This window comes from Melospiza melodia, chromosome 1, assembly GCF_035770615.1.
Source record: "Melospiza melodia melodia isolate bMelMel2 chromosome 1, bMelMel2.pri, whole genome shotgun sequence".
Taxonomy (NCBI): Eukaryota; Metazoa; Chordata; class Aves; order Passeriformes; family Passerellidae; genus Melospiza; species Melospiza melodia.
In genome coordinates, this window is record NC_086194.1 from 103,570,237 (window position 1) to 103,585,299 (window position 15,063).

Here is a 15,063-nt window from a genome sequence, read left to right on the forward strand (position 1 = left end):
CTGCAGGGGGGAGGGGGGGATATAAGGGGGGTCCCCCAGGCAGCGCCTGCAGACCCAGGGGCAGGTGGGGCAGGGGGCACTCGGAGCACCGTGAGGGTCTGGGAGAGGGGTATGGGGGAACTAGGGGCAACTGGAAGGGACTGGGAAAAAACTGGGAGGAACTGGGAGGAACTGGGAGGGTCTGTGGGTGAACTGGGAGGGACTGGGAGGGTCTATAGGAGAACTGGGAGGGTCTATGGGGGAACTGGGAGGGACTGGGATTATACTGGGAGGGCCTATAGGGGAACTGGGAGGGACTGGGATTATACTGGGAGGGTCTATAGGGGAACTGGGAGGGACTGGGAGGGACTGGGAGGATCTAGGAAGGAACTGGGAGGGTCTTTGCAGGAGACTGGGATGATACTGGGAGCATCTGTGGGGAAACAGGGTGGGACTGGGATGATGCTGGGAGAGTTTATGTGGTAACTGGGAGGGACTGGAGTGATACTGGGGGGGGAGGGAGGGTACTAGATAAATCCTAGGGGGATTCTGGAACTCACTGAGCAGTACTCTGTGTGTCTCTGTGTGTGTGTGTGTGTGTGTGTGTCTGTGTGTGTATGTGTCTGTGTGGTGGTGTACTGGAGAAGTACTGGCAGGGCTGGGCAGGGATGCTGGGATGTAATTGGACATACTGGGATATACTGGGACGTACTGGGACATACTGTGGGGGGGTTGTTGTGTCCCGGAGCAGGACTGGAACCGCCCTGAGTCTGCACTGTCACCCCCTGACTTGGAGACCACAGAGAGAGGTGGGGCTGAGTAGTGGAGGGAACTGAGGGGTGTCTGGGGAGACTGGGGGTGACTGGGAGGGTCTGGGAAGATACTGGGAGGGTCTGTAGGGAACTGGAAAGGACTGGGAGGGATGCAGGAGTACTGGGGGGTACTGGAAGGCACGGGGGTGGGATAAAGGGCAGGCAGTGTGAGGCACTGCAAGGAACAGGGAGCACTGGGGAGGGCACTGGTACTTCCAAAAAGAAACTTGGGATGGAGATGAGGACTGGCAGGAACTAGGAGCACCGTAAAGGAACTGGGAGCACTGGAGAAGAATGGGAGAAGATGAGATCACCAAGGATGGACTTTGGATGGGGCTGACTGGGAGCACTGGAGAGGAACTGGAAGCATTGAGAGGGAACTCTAGATAATGGAAGCACTGAGGATGGACTTGGGATGGGCCAGCTGGGAGGGGTGGGAGCATTGGAGAGGAACTGGGAGCACTGGGGAGGAATGAAGGAGTTGGGTTGACCAGGAGGAAGTGGTAGATGTGGAGAAGAACAGGGAATGATGGGTTCACCAAGGAAAGAGCTGCAATGGGGTCAGCTGGGAGGAAGTGGCAGCACTTGGAGGGTCTGATCCTTCCTACCTCACCCAGCCCTGTCCAGCGCCACCATGCCTGATGTGGAGATGGCTGAATTTGGGGAGGCCGCCCCCTACCTCCGCAAGTCGGAGAAGGAACGGCTGGCTGCCCAGACCCGCCCCTTTGACCTGAAGAAGGACATCTTCGTGCCTGATGAAAAGGAGGAATATGTCAAGGCCACCATTATCAGCCGTGAGGGCTCCAAGATCACTGCTGAGACCGAACATGGCAAGGTGGGGGGACCCCAGCCACTCCTGGGACACCAGAATATTCCACATGGGACACAAAGAACCCAACCCACCTTCTATAGAACCCAAGAAACATCTAGACCCCAACCTTCTCCAGCACCCACTGGATGCTCAGATTCCACAGCATCTTCTCTAGAACCCAGGAAATACCTAGACCCTGCTCCACCTTTCCCAGAACCCATTGGACAGTTAGACCCCATCCAACCTCCTCTATTATCCCAGAGACACACAGACCCCAAAACATCTTCTCTATCACTTGAGGGACACCTAGACCTCCTCTGGCTCTCAAGTGAACACTCAGATGCCCAGCTCCCAGCCCTTTGGGAGGGAACAACTGGGGCAACTGCTTGCCCTGTGTTCCTGCTCCATGGGGTCCTCCTTACCTTGAGCAGACAGTGACGGTCAAGGAGGACCAGATCATGCAGCAGAACCCCCCCAAGTTCGACAAGATTGAGGACATGGCCATGCTGACTTTCCTCCACGAGCCCGCCGTCCTTTACAACCTCAAGGACCGCTACGCATCTTGGATGATCTATGTGAGTTGTGAACCCCTGAGGTTCTTCAGACCCCATCCAGAACTCAGATGCCCCTGCTGCAGACCCGTTGGGCCACAGAGGTGCAAGATATTCCTTCTCCAGATCTCATGGTCTACCTATAACTGGGATGATCCTTCTTTACATCCCTTGAGCCGCCTAGATCCAAGATATCCCCGACCCTTTGGGTCACTAAAAACCACAATGTCCCTTCTCCAGATCACATGGGCCACCCAGAACTGGGACATACTCTCTCCAGACCTCTTTGGTCTCCCATATCCAATATGTCCCATCTCCAGACCTGAAGGGTCCCATCTCCTGACCACAGGGGTCATCTAAACCCAAGATATGGCCTAGCCACAGGAGGTTACTTCTGCAGACCTCTTTGACCACCTGGTAGGGTGGCACCTTCTGACTCTGACCCACCTACTCCTTTCTTCAGACCTACTCAGGGCTCTTCTGTGTGACCGTCAACCCCTATAAGTGGTTGCCTGTCTACAATGCCGAGGTGGTGGCTGCCTACCGGGGAAAGAAGCGGAGTGAAGCTCCGCCCCACATCTTCTCCATCTCTGACAATGCCTACCAGAACATGCTAACAGGTAGGGGGTCATGGGGACCCCATGACCATATTCCCTGATCCTTTTTGGGGAGCAGGAGAGGTGGGGCAGAGCCAAGATGAGCTTCAGAACCTCATGTTTCTTCTCTTTATCCCACCAGATCGGGAGAACCAATCCATCCTCATCACGTGAGTAATCTCATCTGTAAACACTGTCTTAATCCTGCTCACAGCTAAGACCCCCCCACCTGGCACACAGCCCCTCCCCTTCCCTCTCGAAGTCATGCCCACTGGCCAACCCTGTATCACTACATGGTCCATTATCCATCCCTCCCTCCCCAGTGAGTTCCCACCCCCAGCATCATAGCACCTGTATCCAACCATTGCTCTCCTTGGCTACCTTCAGCGGAGAATCCGGAGCGGGGAAGACTGTGAACACCAAGAGGGTCATCCAGTACTTCGCTGTCATCGCTGCCATCGGTGACCGTGGCAAGAAGGAGGCAGGGGCCCCGGGCAAGGTAAGGGCAGTAGGTGGGGCATGACACCCTGGGGTGTGGCCAACATTCTGCCACCTGTCTGTCCAACCAATGACACAATCGACCACCCAAACAATTACTGAACGAAACACACAAAAATCCAACCAACCAACCAACCAACCAACCAACCAACCAACCAACCAACCAACCATCTATCCAACCTTCCATTCATCTGTCCTATCCCCATCCAACCAACTAACCGTCTCTCCATCCACCCATGGTATCAACACACATCCCTGTCCACTAACCCGACCACCTGCTAAACCTTCACTGTGTTCTCCCATTCATTTAAACCTCACACCCTTCATTCCCTGCACCTTAGTGTGAGAACCCCCCTGACACTGTCCCACTCCATCCAGGGCACCCTGGAGGACCAAATCATCCAGGCCAACCCTGCCTTGGAAGCCTTCGGCAATGCCAAAACTGTCCGGAATGACAACTCATCCCGATTTGTGAGTGTTGGGGGTGGTGTCTGTAAGGAAGAGTCTAGGGGGAGGAGTCTGTGGGGAAGGGTCTGTGGGTTGGGGTGTTCTGGGAAAAGGTGGCCACCTCCACCTCCTTCCACTATTCTTCCAGGGGAAGTTTATCCGGATCCATTTTGGGGCCACTGGGAAGTTGGCATCAGCTGACATTGAGACCTGTGAGTAGGTTGAGGGCTCCATGAGAGAACATCTTATTGTCCACCATGCCTTCCTCTATCTCTCCATCCACCTGTCCATCCTTCTCCTCATGCCACCATCCATCTACCCTTCCATATCCTCAAGCCTCCCTCCATTCATCCATCTGACCCTCTATCTCCTCATCCCAAATTCCACTCCTCTTCATTCCCATCCCAGACCTCCTGGAGAAGTCCCGTGTGATCTTCCAGCTGAAGGCTGAAAGAAACTACCACATTTACTACCAGATCCTCTCCAATAAGAAGCCAGAGCTGCTGGGTGAGCTATATTCCCAACCTGATGCCATAAATACCTGATCCCACACCCCTTTTGGGACCTGCCTGTCCCAACCTCTTTTTCTCCTTTCAGACATGATGCTGGTGACCAACAACCCCTACGACTATGCCTTCATCTCCCAAGGAGAGACCACAGTTCCATCCATTGATGATGGGGAGGAGCTCCTGGCCACGGATGTAAGATGGGAGGCCATCAGTCAGTGTGCATGTGTCTCTGTGGGCTGTAGAAGATCTTGAACACATTTTTGTCCCACAGAGTGCCTTTGATGTCCTGGGATTCACTCCAGAGGAGAAGAATTCCATCTATAAACTGACAGGAGCCATCATGCACTTCGGCAACATGAAGTTCAAGCAGAAACAACGCGAAGAGCAGGCAGAACCAGATGGCACAGAAGGTTGGGTCCAACCAAGGTTGAGGTGGAAACTGGGGTGAACTTCATGATCCTTCCAGGTTCATATTTTCACTTGTTCATCCTCAGAGGCAGACAAGTCAGCTTACCTAATGGGGCTGAACTCAGCTGATCTTCTCAAGGGGTTGTGCCACCCTCGGGTCAAGGTGGGCAATGAGTATGTCACCAAGGGGCAAAATGTCCAGCAGGTGAGTAGGACATCACAAAGTATCTTCCTTTTGGGGCAAAATGGTGCCATCTCCAGCAAGGAGAACACCAAGAGGCCCAATCACTGGTGGAGCATCCTTCTTCCAGGTGATTTATGCTGTCGGAGCCTTGGCCAAAGCCGTGTATGAGAAGATGTTCAACTGGATGGTGACCAGGATCAACAATTCACTGGAGACCAAGCAGCCACGGCAGTACTTCATTGGTGTGCTGGACATTGCTGGCTTTGAAATCTTTGATGTAAGCCCTGATTGACTGTGTTGTGTTGACTGCATTGGATATAGATTTAATCCTACTGGATGGTCAGATGACTTTGTTTTCACTTGTGTTGACCCTGCTGGGGCTCAGGTTGACCCCGCTGAACATATTAGTTTTTCTGTTGACCCCATTGGCCATCTCCTCTCTCCTTCCCCAGTTCAACAGCTTTGAGCAGCTCTGCATCAACTTCACCAATGAGAAGCTACAGCAGTTTTTCAACCACCACATGTTCGTGCTGGAGCAGGAGGAGTACAAGAAGGAGGGCATTGAGTGGGAGTTCATTGACTTTGGCATGGACCTCCAGGCCTGCATTGACCTCATTGAGAAGGTACCACCTCCCCCAGGGTCTTATGTGGGCTGGGGAAGAGCCCTTTCTGTTGCAGCTTGGCAGGAACCCCAAAGTTCCTTGGCCAGTTGGGTTGTACTTGCTGCTCACTGTAGCCAACAAGGTCTCTTCTTCCTAGCCCATGGGGATCATGTCCATCCTGGAGGAGGAGTGCATGTTTCCCAAGGCCACAGACATGACCTTCAAGGCCAAGCTCTTTGATAATCACCTGGGCAAGTCTGCCAACTTTGGGAAGCCACGCAATGTCAAGGGGAAGCAAGAGGCCCACTTTGCCCTTATCCACTATGCTGGCACAGTGGACTACAACATCATCGGGTGGCTGCAGAAGAACAAGGATCCTCTCAATGAGACGGTTGTGGGGCTCTACCAGAAATCAGCCCTGAAGCTCTTGGCCAACCTCTTTGCCAACTATGCTGGGGCTGATGCACGTAAGAGGAACTCCTTTCCTCAGCATCTGGGGTTCTTTCCACCCTGTCCCTGTCCTATCTCATCCTCTCTTCTTCTCCAACAGCTGTGGAGAAGGGGAAAGGAGCTAAGAAGAAAGGTTCCTCCTTCCAAACTGTCTCTGCCCTGCATCGGGTGAGCGTTCAAGGGTTATTGGTGGACCCCAGGGTGTGTGGGCATGGAAAACATGTCCCAGGGCAAGGGATAAACCTTGGTGGGACAGGCTGGGGGGATGTCTTCAGTACCTTCATCATCTTCCCCTCCATTTTTCAGGAGAATCTCAACAAGCTGATGACCAACCTGCGGTCTACCCACCCTCATTTCGTCCGCTGCATCATCCCCAATGAGACTAAGTCTCCTGGTGAGTCAGTCCCTGAGGGTTGCTCCAGAGGACCCTGTGGGGCTCTGGCCAAAGGTGGTGGTGGGGAGCAGTGCTCTGGGGCAGGCCTTGACTCACCAGTCTTGATGACCTACCAGGTGTGATGAACAACCCCCTGGTAATGCACCAGCTTCGCTGCAACGGGGTGCTAGAGGGCATCCGCATCTGCCGCAAGGGCTTCCCCAATCGCATCCTCTATGGGGACTTCCGACAGCGGTAGGCACAGAGGAGAAAATGTGGGGATGGGGTGGACAACCCCACTGGGACCGAATTCAGATGTTTCCTGTCCTCTCTGGTCACCAGGTACCGCATCTTGAACCCTGCTGCTATCCCTGAGGGGCAGTTCATTGACAGTCGCAAAGGCGCTGAGAAGCTCCTGGGATCCCTTGATATTGACCACAACCAATACAAATTTGGACACACCAAGGTGAGGTCACTTGATCTCAGTTCTGGTGGTCCCATCATTCACAAGGTTTTCATGGTGGGACCAGATGGACTCTATGGTCCCATCATCTGCTTGTCCACCTGCCCATCTGAGCTCCCTCCATCCACATCACCACCCATCCCCCCATCCTGCCTTCAAATGCCAGCAGCACTTATCTTCTTCATCTTTCCTCAAAGGTCTTCTTCAAGGCTGGGCTGCTGGGGCTGCTGGAGGAGATGAGGGATGAGCGCCTGGCCCGGATCATGACTCGCTTGCAAGCCCAAGTCCGTGGTTTCCTGTCCCGTCAGGAGTTCAAGAAGATCCTAGAGCGCAGGTAGGTGGTGAGATGGAGATGGTGTTGCATCCATGTTGAGTGGAAGCCCCTGGTGACCCACGTCTTGATGTGGCTTCTCCAGAGACTCATTGCTGGTGATCCAGTGGAACATCAGGGCCTTCATGGGGGTGAAGAACTGGCCTTGGATGAAACTCTACTTCAAGATCAAGCCCTTGTTGAAGAGTGCCGAGACAGAGAAAGAGATGCAGGTAGGACAGGGCCATGGGTAGGGAAGGTGGGTGGGTGGATGGAGAGAGGAAATGGTAGGTGGGGACAAAAAGGAAGAAATGAGATTTATGTGGCACCTTTGTGTCTCCCACAGAACATGAAAGAAGAGTTTGGGCGGTTGAAGGAGGCCTTAGAGAAGTCAGAAGCCCGGCGGAAGGAGCTAGAGGAGAAGATGGTCTCCATGCTGCAGGAGAAGAATGACCTTCAGCTCCAAGTGCAGGCTGTGAGTGACCTAGATATCCCAGCCCTATTCTCCTTTTTCATTCATCTCAAACCAATCTTATCCCTTTCAGGAGCAAGACAACCTGGCTGATGCTGAGGAGCGCTGTGACCAGCTGATCAAGAACAAGATCCAGCTAGAGGCCAAGGTGAAGGAGATGACTGAGCGGATGGAGGATGAGGAGGAGATGAATGCTGAGTTGACAGCAAAGAAAAGAAAGCTGGAGGATGAATGCTCAGAGCTGAAGAAGGACATTGATGACCTGGAGTTGTCATTGGCCAAGGTGGAAAAGGAGAAACACGCCACTGAGAACAAGGTGAGGGTGGGGAGACATCTTGACCTCAAACTGTGGAGAACTGAGCTGACTCAAGCCAAAGTGAATAGAGTCTGGTCAAGACTCAAGGCTGGCTGGGTTGGGTTGCCAAGAATCAAGGCTGTTTGGGGCGCCAAATTCAAGCTGGAGGGTCATGAAACCCAAAACTTGGGTTGGATTGTGATAATGCAAGACTGGTTGAATTGTGTCACCAAGAACCAAGGCTGGTTGTGTTTTCCTGCATCCCCTGACTTAGACCCAGCTTCACAAAGAGCAAGAACAACCTCCTGTCTCTTATCCTACCTCTGGTACCAAGCTGGAGGCTGATATTTCTCCTCCTGCAGGTCAAGAACCTCACAGAGGAGATGGCCGGGCTGGATGAAACCATCGTCAAGTTAACGAAGGAGAAGAAGGCCCTGCAAGAATCTCACCAGCAAGCACTGGATGATCTGCAGGCAGAGGAAGACAAGGTCAACACATTGACAAAGGCCAAAGTCAAGCTGGAACAGCAAGTGGATGACGTGAGTATAGTCCACAACAGGCACATAACTGGTCCCTTGGGGTGTGGAAGTCCTTCTGGAGTGTGAGTTTGTGGGGGCTGATGGGTGTGTCTCTTTCTCACTGGAAGCTGGAGAGTTCACTGGAGCAAGAGAAGAAGATCCGGATGGACCTGGAACGGGCCAAAAGGAAGCTGGAAGGTGATTTGAAGTTGGCTCAAGAGAATATCATGGACCTGGAGAATGACAAGCAGCAACTGGATGAGAGGCTGAAAAAGTAAGGGCCTGCACGCTTTCTTGTTCTTTACCTCTTAACACCTCTGCTGAGTACTCAGAAGAATGACTTACTGGTGTTTCTCCCCACACCTAGGAAAGACTTTGAGCTCAATGCCCTCAACGCCAGAATCGAGGATGAGCAAGCAGTTGCAGCCCAGCTTCAGAAGAAGCTCAAAGAACTTCAGGTGAGGTGGGCTTCAGGGGTCAAGCAGAAGGAGGAACTGGTCCTCCCCATTATCTTCTTCATATCTTTTTGAGAAGAACCTAAACCTGTATGCCACCCACCTGAGGTCAGAAGCCCATGGCACATCCCCTGTCCCAGAACCTCTCTGTCATTTATTGCCTTGAAATGAATCATGGGCTCCTGGACAGGTTGGCTCTCATGGGGGCTGAGCTGAACCGATGGGTTAGGAGTACTCAAAGTATGGGGAGCAGCTTGGATAGAATCATCTGAACTGAACAGATCACCTGGGTTGAATCACGTTCATTCCAATGTCCTTAGGGAAGTTTGTGCTGAGTTGTCTGTTAGTCCAATTAGAATGGACCAATTGGAATGTCCTCAAGACCAGTTGTGTTCAAGAACCTCAAGGTAATTTGAGGAGGTGGAGTGTCTTCAAATAAGGCCAGGTTGATCTGGAGAGCTCAGATCTTGACTAGGTTGAAAAAACTGGATGGGATCGAGACTGATTGAGGTGAAGGGTCTACAGCTGACTGGGTTGAGCTGAAGAGTCTACAGTTGGTTGGGTTGACTTGAATTGACTTAAAGACTCTCCAGTTTGATTGGCTGAGTTTAGTGGAGGAGCTGGGTGAAACCAAGCCTGCTGAAAACATGTTCATCCCCGGAACACAGGCGCGGATTGAGGAGCTAGAGGAGGAGCTGGAAGCAGAGCGGACAGGCAGAGCCAAGGTGGAGAAGCTGCGCTCAGACCTCTCACGAGAGCTGGAGGAGATCAGTGAGCGGCTGGAGGAGGCGGGTGGTGCCACATCAGTGCAGATCGAGCTCAACAAGAAGCGGGAGGCAGAGTTCCAGAAGATGCGGCGGGACCTGGAGGAGGCCACGCTGCAGCATGAGGCCACGGCTGCTGCGCTGCGCAAGAAGCACGCCGACAGCGTGGCCGAGCTCAGCGAGCAGATCGACAACTTACAGCGCGTCAAGCAGAAGCTGGAGAAGGAGAAGAGTGAGCTCAAGCTTGAGCTGGATGATGTCGGCTCCAATATGGAGCAACTCATAAAGGCCAAGGTAGGAAACAGGCCTCCAGCCATGAAGGTACAACACTTCCACTGCCCTTCCTTTCATCCCAACGTTTTATCTTTCTGCCCTTCTGGCTTGTAGGCCAACCTGGAGAAGATGTGCCGCACCATGGAAGATCAGATGAATGAGCACCGGACCAAGTCCGAAGAGGCTCAACGTATGGTCAATGACCTCACCACTCAACGAGCCAAGCTTCAGACTGAGAATGGTGAGGGTCTTGCTCTTCCTAACCCAACTGCCTAAATCTTGCCTAGTGGGGTGGCTTTGGGGTGTGTCCTGCAACTGATTATCTGCCATTCCAACTGACAGGTGAACTCTCCAGGCAGCTGGAGGAGAAGGAAGCCTTCATCAACCAGATGACACGAGGGAAACTGACCTACACTCAACAGCTGGAGGACCTCAAGAGGCAGCTAGAGGAAGAAGTCAAGGTAGAGCTTTGTTGGGGGGTCAGTGAGGCTGAAAGGCACCTCCAGTGCCAAGGATGTGGTTGGTCTGGGATTGAGAAGTGTATCATAAGCCTGCCCTCACAGCAGGTGAAAATTAATTGAGGGTCCTCAGAAATTCAGTAGTGCTAGTGAGTTACAGAGAGGTTGGGTTTGTTGGGTTGGGCTGGATTGGATCGTTGGTAACCAGGTAGCTGGAGTTGGAGAATGCCAGCTCAACTTGATATAGACCCAACCTCTCCTCACCTTGTAACTCTGTCCCCTCCCAGGCCAAGAATGCACTGGCCCATGCCCTGCAGTCAGCCCGGCATGACTGTGACCTTCTGAGGGAGCAGTATGAGGAGGAGACAGAGGCCAAGGCTGAGCTCCAGCGCTCACTCTCCAAGGCCAACTCTGAGGTGGCACAGTGGAGGACCAAGTATGAGACAGATGCCATCCAGCGCACTGAGGAACTGGAGGAGGCCAAGTGAGTCATCTCCTCATGAAGGAAACTTCTGTGGGGCATGGGGGAGTGGAGACTCTTCTACAGTACAAGGATCCAGAGAAAGTATAATAATCTGGAGATGGTAGAGGAGACCCAGAGCAGAGCCTCAGCTAACCAGTGGGTGGAAGAAGGTTTGAGTTGGCCCACTTGGTCCATGGGTCACCACAGCCAGGTTTTCTCCCACATCAGGAAGAAGCTGGCCCAGCGGCTGCAGGAGGCTGAGGAGGCGGTGGAGGCGGTCAATGCCAAGTGTTCCTCCCTGGAGAAGACCAAACACCGGCTGCAAAATGAAATTGAAGATCTCATGGCAGACCTCGAGCGGTCAAATGCAGCAGCAGCTGCATTGGACAAGAAGCAGAGAAACTTTGACAAGGTGAGAGGACCAAGAAATGATGGAAGGAGAAGGGTGGAAGGGGGTAGAGAAATGTGTGAATCAAAAAAAGGCAGGAGAAGTCAAAAAGAAAGCTGAACAGCTTTCAAGGGCCATGCTTTAGCAGAACCTCAAGTCCCTTTCAGGAGAGGATTGGGGAAAGGAGGAAGAGGATGGAAAGAGGGTTTTTCATGGGCAGAGCAGCAGCTGAGCAGGTGATGTCTTCATAGATCTTATCTGAGTGGAAACAGAAGTTTGAAGAGTCACAGGTGGAGCTGGAGGCATCGCAGAAAGAGGCCAGGTCCCTCAGCACTGAGCTCTTCAAGCTGAAAAATGCTTATGAGGAGTCACTTGATCACTTAGAGACTTTAAAGAGGGAAAACAAGAATCTCCAAGGTGAGACTGAGGTCTTTCCCTGCCCACCTTTTTGTATTCCACCACTTTCCACCAAGTCTGATGAGATCTTATCTGAGCAGAGGAGATCTCGGACCTGACGGAGCAGCTGGGTGGCAGCCACAAGACCATCCATGAACTGGAGAAGGTCCGGAAGCAGCTGGATGCTGAGAAACTGGAGCTCCAAGCTGCACTGGAGGAGGCTGAGGTGGGCCAAATCACATCTCCATGAGTCCCATGTTGTCTTGGTCTTTTCTGTTGCTCACTAATTTCTCTGTATCCACCAGGCCTCTCTGGAACATGAGGAGGGAAAGATCCTGAGGGCCCAACTGGAGTTCAACCAGGTCAAGGCAGACTATGAGCGCAAGCTGGCTGAGAAGGATGAGGAGATGGAGCAGGCCAAGCGCAACCACCTGCGGGTGGTGGACTCACTGCAGACCTCTCTGGATGCTGAGACCCGGAGCCGCAACGAGGCCCTGAGGCTGAAGAAGAAGATGGAGGGTGACCTCAATGAGATGGAGATTCAGCTCAGCCATGCCAACCGTGTGGCTGCTGAAGCTCAGAAGCAAGTCAAGACACTGCAGGGCTGCCTCAAGGTACCCATCAGACTTCTATCCCATAAGCATGTTGACATGTAGTAGGTCCCACCACCCCAGAGGGGAAGAAAAGTAGACCTTGAGTCACTTCCCCACCGTTCCCACTCAACCTCTTCCCCCATGCCACCTTGTAGGACACCCAACTGCAGCTGGATGACATGGTACGGGTCAATGAGGACCTGAAGGAGAATATTGCCATTGTGGAGAGGAGAAACAACCTTCTCCAGTCAGAGCTGGAGGAGCTGCGGGCAGTGGTGGAACAGACTGAGAGGGCTCGCAAGTTGGCTGAGCAGGAGCTGATTGAGGCCAGTGAGAGGGTCCAGCTTCTCCACTCACAGGTGAGACATCACATACCTTCAAGGACAGAAGTCACCTCCATCCAATGGATGTGGGCTTCTAATGGGGTGAGTTACCAAGATCTCCAGATCCTTTAAGCCGGCAGAGTTGGAAGGGAGTTGGGGTCATTAAGTACTGGGGGATTGAACAAGGATGGGCCAGCAGGTCAAGAGATACCTCCTGACATCCCCTCCTCTAACTCCAGAACACCAGCCTCATCAACCAGAAGAAGAAGATGGAGGCTGACATCTCCCAGCTGCAGACAGAGGTGGAAGAGGCCATCCAGGAGTGCAGGAATGCTGAGGAGAAGGCCAAGAAGGCCATCACTGATGTGAGTGCCATGGTGGGACGAACATCTAGGACACCTTCCTCTGGAGGAGGTGATGAAGAGCATGCTTTGGTCCTCCTTCTCTGCTTGCTTCTCTCCTTGGGCAGGCGGCCATGATGGCAGAGGAGCTGAAGAAGGAGCAGGACACCAGCGCCCATCTGGAGCGGATGAAGAAGAACATGGAGCAGACCATCAAGGACCTGCAGATGAGGCTGGATGAGGCCGAGCAGCTGGCCCTGAAAGGGGGCAAGAAGCAGCTGCAGAAGCTAGAGGCTCGTGTGCGGGAGCTGGAGAATGAGCTGGAGGCTGAGCAGAAGCGCCATGCCGAGAGTGTTAAGGGTCTCCGCAAGTCCGAGCGTCGCGTCAAGGAACTCAGCTACCAGGTGGGTAGTCTGAGCTGGTGCTGGAGGTCATCCACTCTCCCTGTGGCCCCAGGGCCTTATGTCCCATGCTGTACATGACTTCAAACATGGCTGACCTGCTGGCCAGAGAGACATTGATAATCTAGACCACCCACTGCGTGTATGCCTGATACTTTAGTGGGATCCAGAATATTGTCTGGGTCATGAGCCACCCAGGCCACCTCTCAGTGTCCCAGCATCCATGGGGTCTCTGCATGATCCAAGACCTCAGGTGGGACCTCATCAGGGCCAAGAAGATACCTTCACAAAGGGAGACAACCCACCTTCTACCCCACTGTTGAGGCCACCCGCAGACCTAGAGAGGCTCCACTCCCCAAGAACATCATTAACTGTCTCCTGACCCTCACTGATCTTGTGGTGATTCAAAGCACAGGTAGTAGGATCATGTCCTGACCCACATGTGTCTCACCCTACAGACGGAAGAGGACCGCAAGAACCTGGTCCGGCTCCAAGACCTTGTGGACAAGCTCCAAATGAAGGTCAAGTCCTACAAGAGACAGGCAGAGGAGGCGGTGAGCACTGGAGGGACATCTGTGGGACCACCCCCCCAGGAGGGGACACTTTGGGATTGGGGTGTGGGAGAGGATGTGGGGAGTAGTAGGGAACCCTAGGGTGGTCAAGGGGTGGGGTATCAGGGGGTGAGGAGAGTAGGTCAAGAGAAAGTGGGTGGGTGGTGACATGTGGAGATGGTGGTGGGAAGGTTGGATGGATGGATGGATGGATGGATGGATGGATGGATGGATGGATGGATGGATGGATGGATGGATGGATGGATGTTGTGTTAAGGAGATGGTTGGGTGGCTGGAAGATGGGATGTCTGGAAGGACAGGTGGGTCCATGGTGGGTCAGATGAAGCAGTAAGAAGATAGGATGGAGTGACAGCAGGCAGGGTGGCAGGAGGCCAGACAAGAGCTGTGTGGGAGCCTCACTGGTGTCCCTGCACCCTCAGGAGGAACAGGCCAACTCCAACCTGGCCAAGTTCCGCAAGGCGCAGCACGAGCTGGATGAGGCAGAGGAGCGTGCCGACATCGCCGAGTCCCAGGTCAACAAGCTGCGGGCCAAGAGCCGCGACATTGGAGCCAAGGTGGGACTTTCCCCTGCCCTACAGCTGCCTCATGGCTGCCCCACAACTTCCTCATGCTCACAGTCGCTTTTTCTCATTCTCCATCAGAAGGGACTCAATGAAGAGTGAAGCTCTGGACCCCCAGCAATATCCTCTGGACCACCAAGTGGCCCACCCCCATTCCCAGCCCCCTAACCTTGGTCAGCCAATAAAAAGCATTGAGCAGCATCAGTTTTTGTGGGGCTGTGTTTGTGTGGGGAGGGTGGGGTTTCCCCATGGCATGGCACACAAAAAGATGTCTGTAGCCCACACAAGATCACCAACCAGTGTGCAGCACAGTGTGCCCCACAGCATGATGCAACCAGACCCACAGTGCAATGTGATGTGAACCATGAGCTCGACCTTGAGCTGCTGCCTCACAGTGTGTCCACTGTGGGGCAGATACTCTATCTGCCCCATGATCTTTTGTAACCTCAACCTGCTCCACAGCAGCCTAGATCTATGTGGGGGGAGACACATCTGGGGACAGATGTGAGAGTGGGGAGGACCCCAGGATGTGGCGGACAGCATCTGGGATCCCCACATGAGGGACAGAGCCTCAGTGGACCCCTGGGGCATGTTCTGGTTCCTGAGGTTGCACCTTCTCCTGCTGCAGGTGCTGAGGTCCCTCTGTCCTGGCCTCAGTGCTTCCCTAGCCACCAGCTGCTCCGTCCCACTGCACCCCATGTCCCACAGCCCCCCATTCCCTACTGACCTGTCCCTCCATTGCTCTGGACTTGCCATCCATCACCCCACTACCTCTTCGCCCACCAGCCCTGCGTCCTC

At 53.6% G+C, this 15,063-nt stretch overlaps 1 protein-coding gene across 1 annotated transcript; it reads left to right on the plus strand.

The window, feature by feature from the left end:
• The first annotated feature begins 621 nt into the window (after nucleotides 1-621).
• On the plus strand, nucleotides 622-14,466 carry LOC134421811 (myosin-7). Its single transcript, XM_063163130.1, has 40 exons — nucleotides 622-788; nucleotides 1,409-1,626; nucleotides 2,034-2,177; nucleotides 2,617-2,773; nucleotides 2,892-2,919; nucleotides 3,137-3,248; nucleotides 3,626-3,718; nucleotides 3,843-3,906; nucleotides 4,103-4,201; nucleotides 4,292-4,395; nucleotides 4,475-4,613; nucleotides 4,698-4,816; nucleotides 4,923-5,072; nucleotides 5,248-5,418; nucleotides 5,555-5,864; nucleotides 5,948-6,015; nucleotides 6,154-6,241; nucleotides 6,358-6,475; nucleotides 6,563-6,686; nucleotides 6,881-7,017; nucleotides 7,100-7,226; nucleotides 7,340-7,468; nucleotides 7,539-7,781; nucleotides 8,123-8,299; nucleotides 8,407-8,552; nucleotides 8,646-8,736; nucleotides 9,402-9,791; nucleotides 9,885-10,011; nucleotides 10,113-10,231; nucleotides 10,516-10,712; nucleotides 10,920-11,103; nucleotides 11,331-11,496; nucleotides 11,577-11,701; nucleotides 11,781-12,089; nucleotides 12,224-12,427; nucleotides 12,631-12,756; nucleotides 12,861-13,136; nucleotides 13,592-13,687; nucleotides 14,125-14,259; nucleotides 14,347-14,466. Exons 2-40 carry the CDS (start codon nucleotides 1,426-1,428, stop codon nucleotides 14,365-14,367), a joined length of 5,814 nt encoding a protein of 1,937 aa, XP_063019200.1. The 5' UTR covers nucleotides 622-788; nucleotides 1,409-1,425; the 3' UTR covers nucleotides 14,368-14,466.
• The last annotated feature ends 597 nt before the right edge of the window (nucleotides 14,467-15,063 follow it).

What these genes read in the sequence shown, in the direction of transcription:
- LOC134421811 (XM_063163130.1), top strand. Translation starts at nt 1,426, where the DNA reads ATGCCTGATGTGGAGATGGCTGAATTTGGGGAGGCCGCCCCCTACCTC. An exon ending in ACAAATTTGGACACACCAAG is followed by an intron (nt 6,687 to 6,880) that starts GTGAGGTCACTT and finishes CTTTCCTCAAAG; the next exon opens with GTCTTCTTCAAGGCTGGGCT. An exon ending in AGCTAGAGGAAGAAGTCAAG is followed by an intron (nt 10,232 to 10,515) that starts GTAGAGCTTTGT and finishes GTCCCCTCCCAG; the next exon opens with GCCAAGAATGCACTGGCCCA.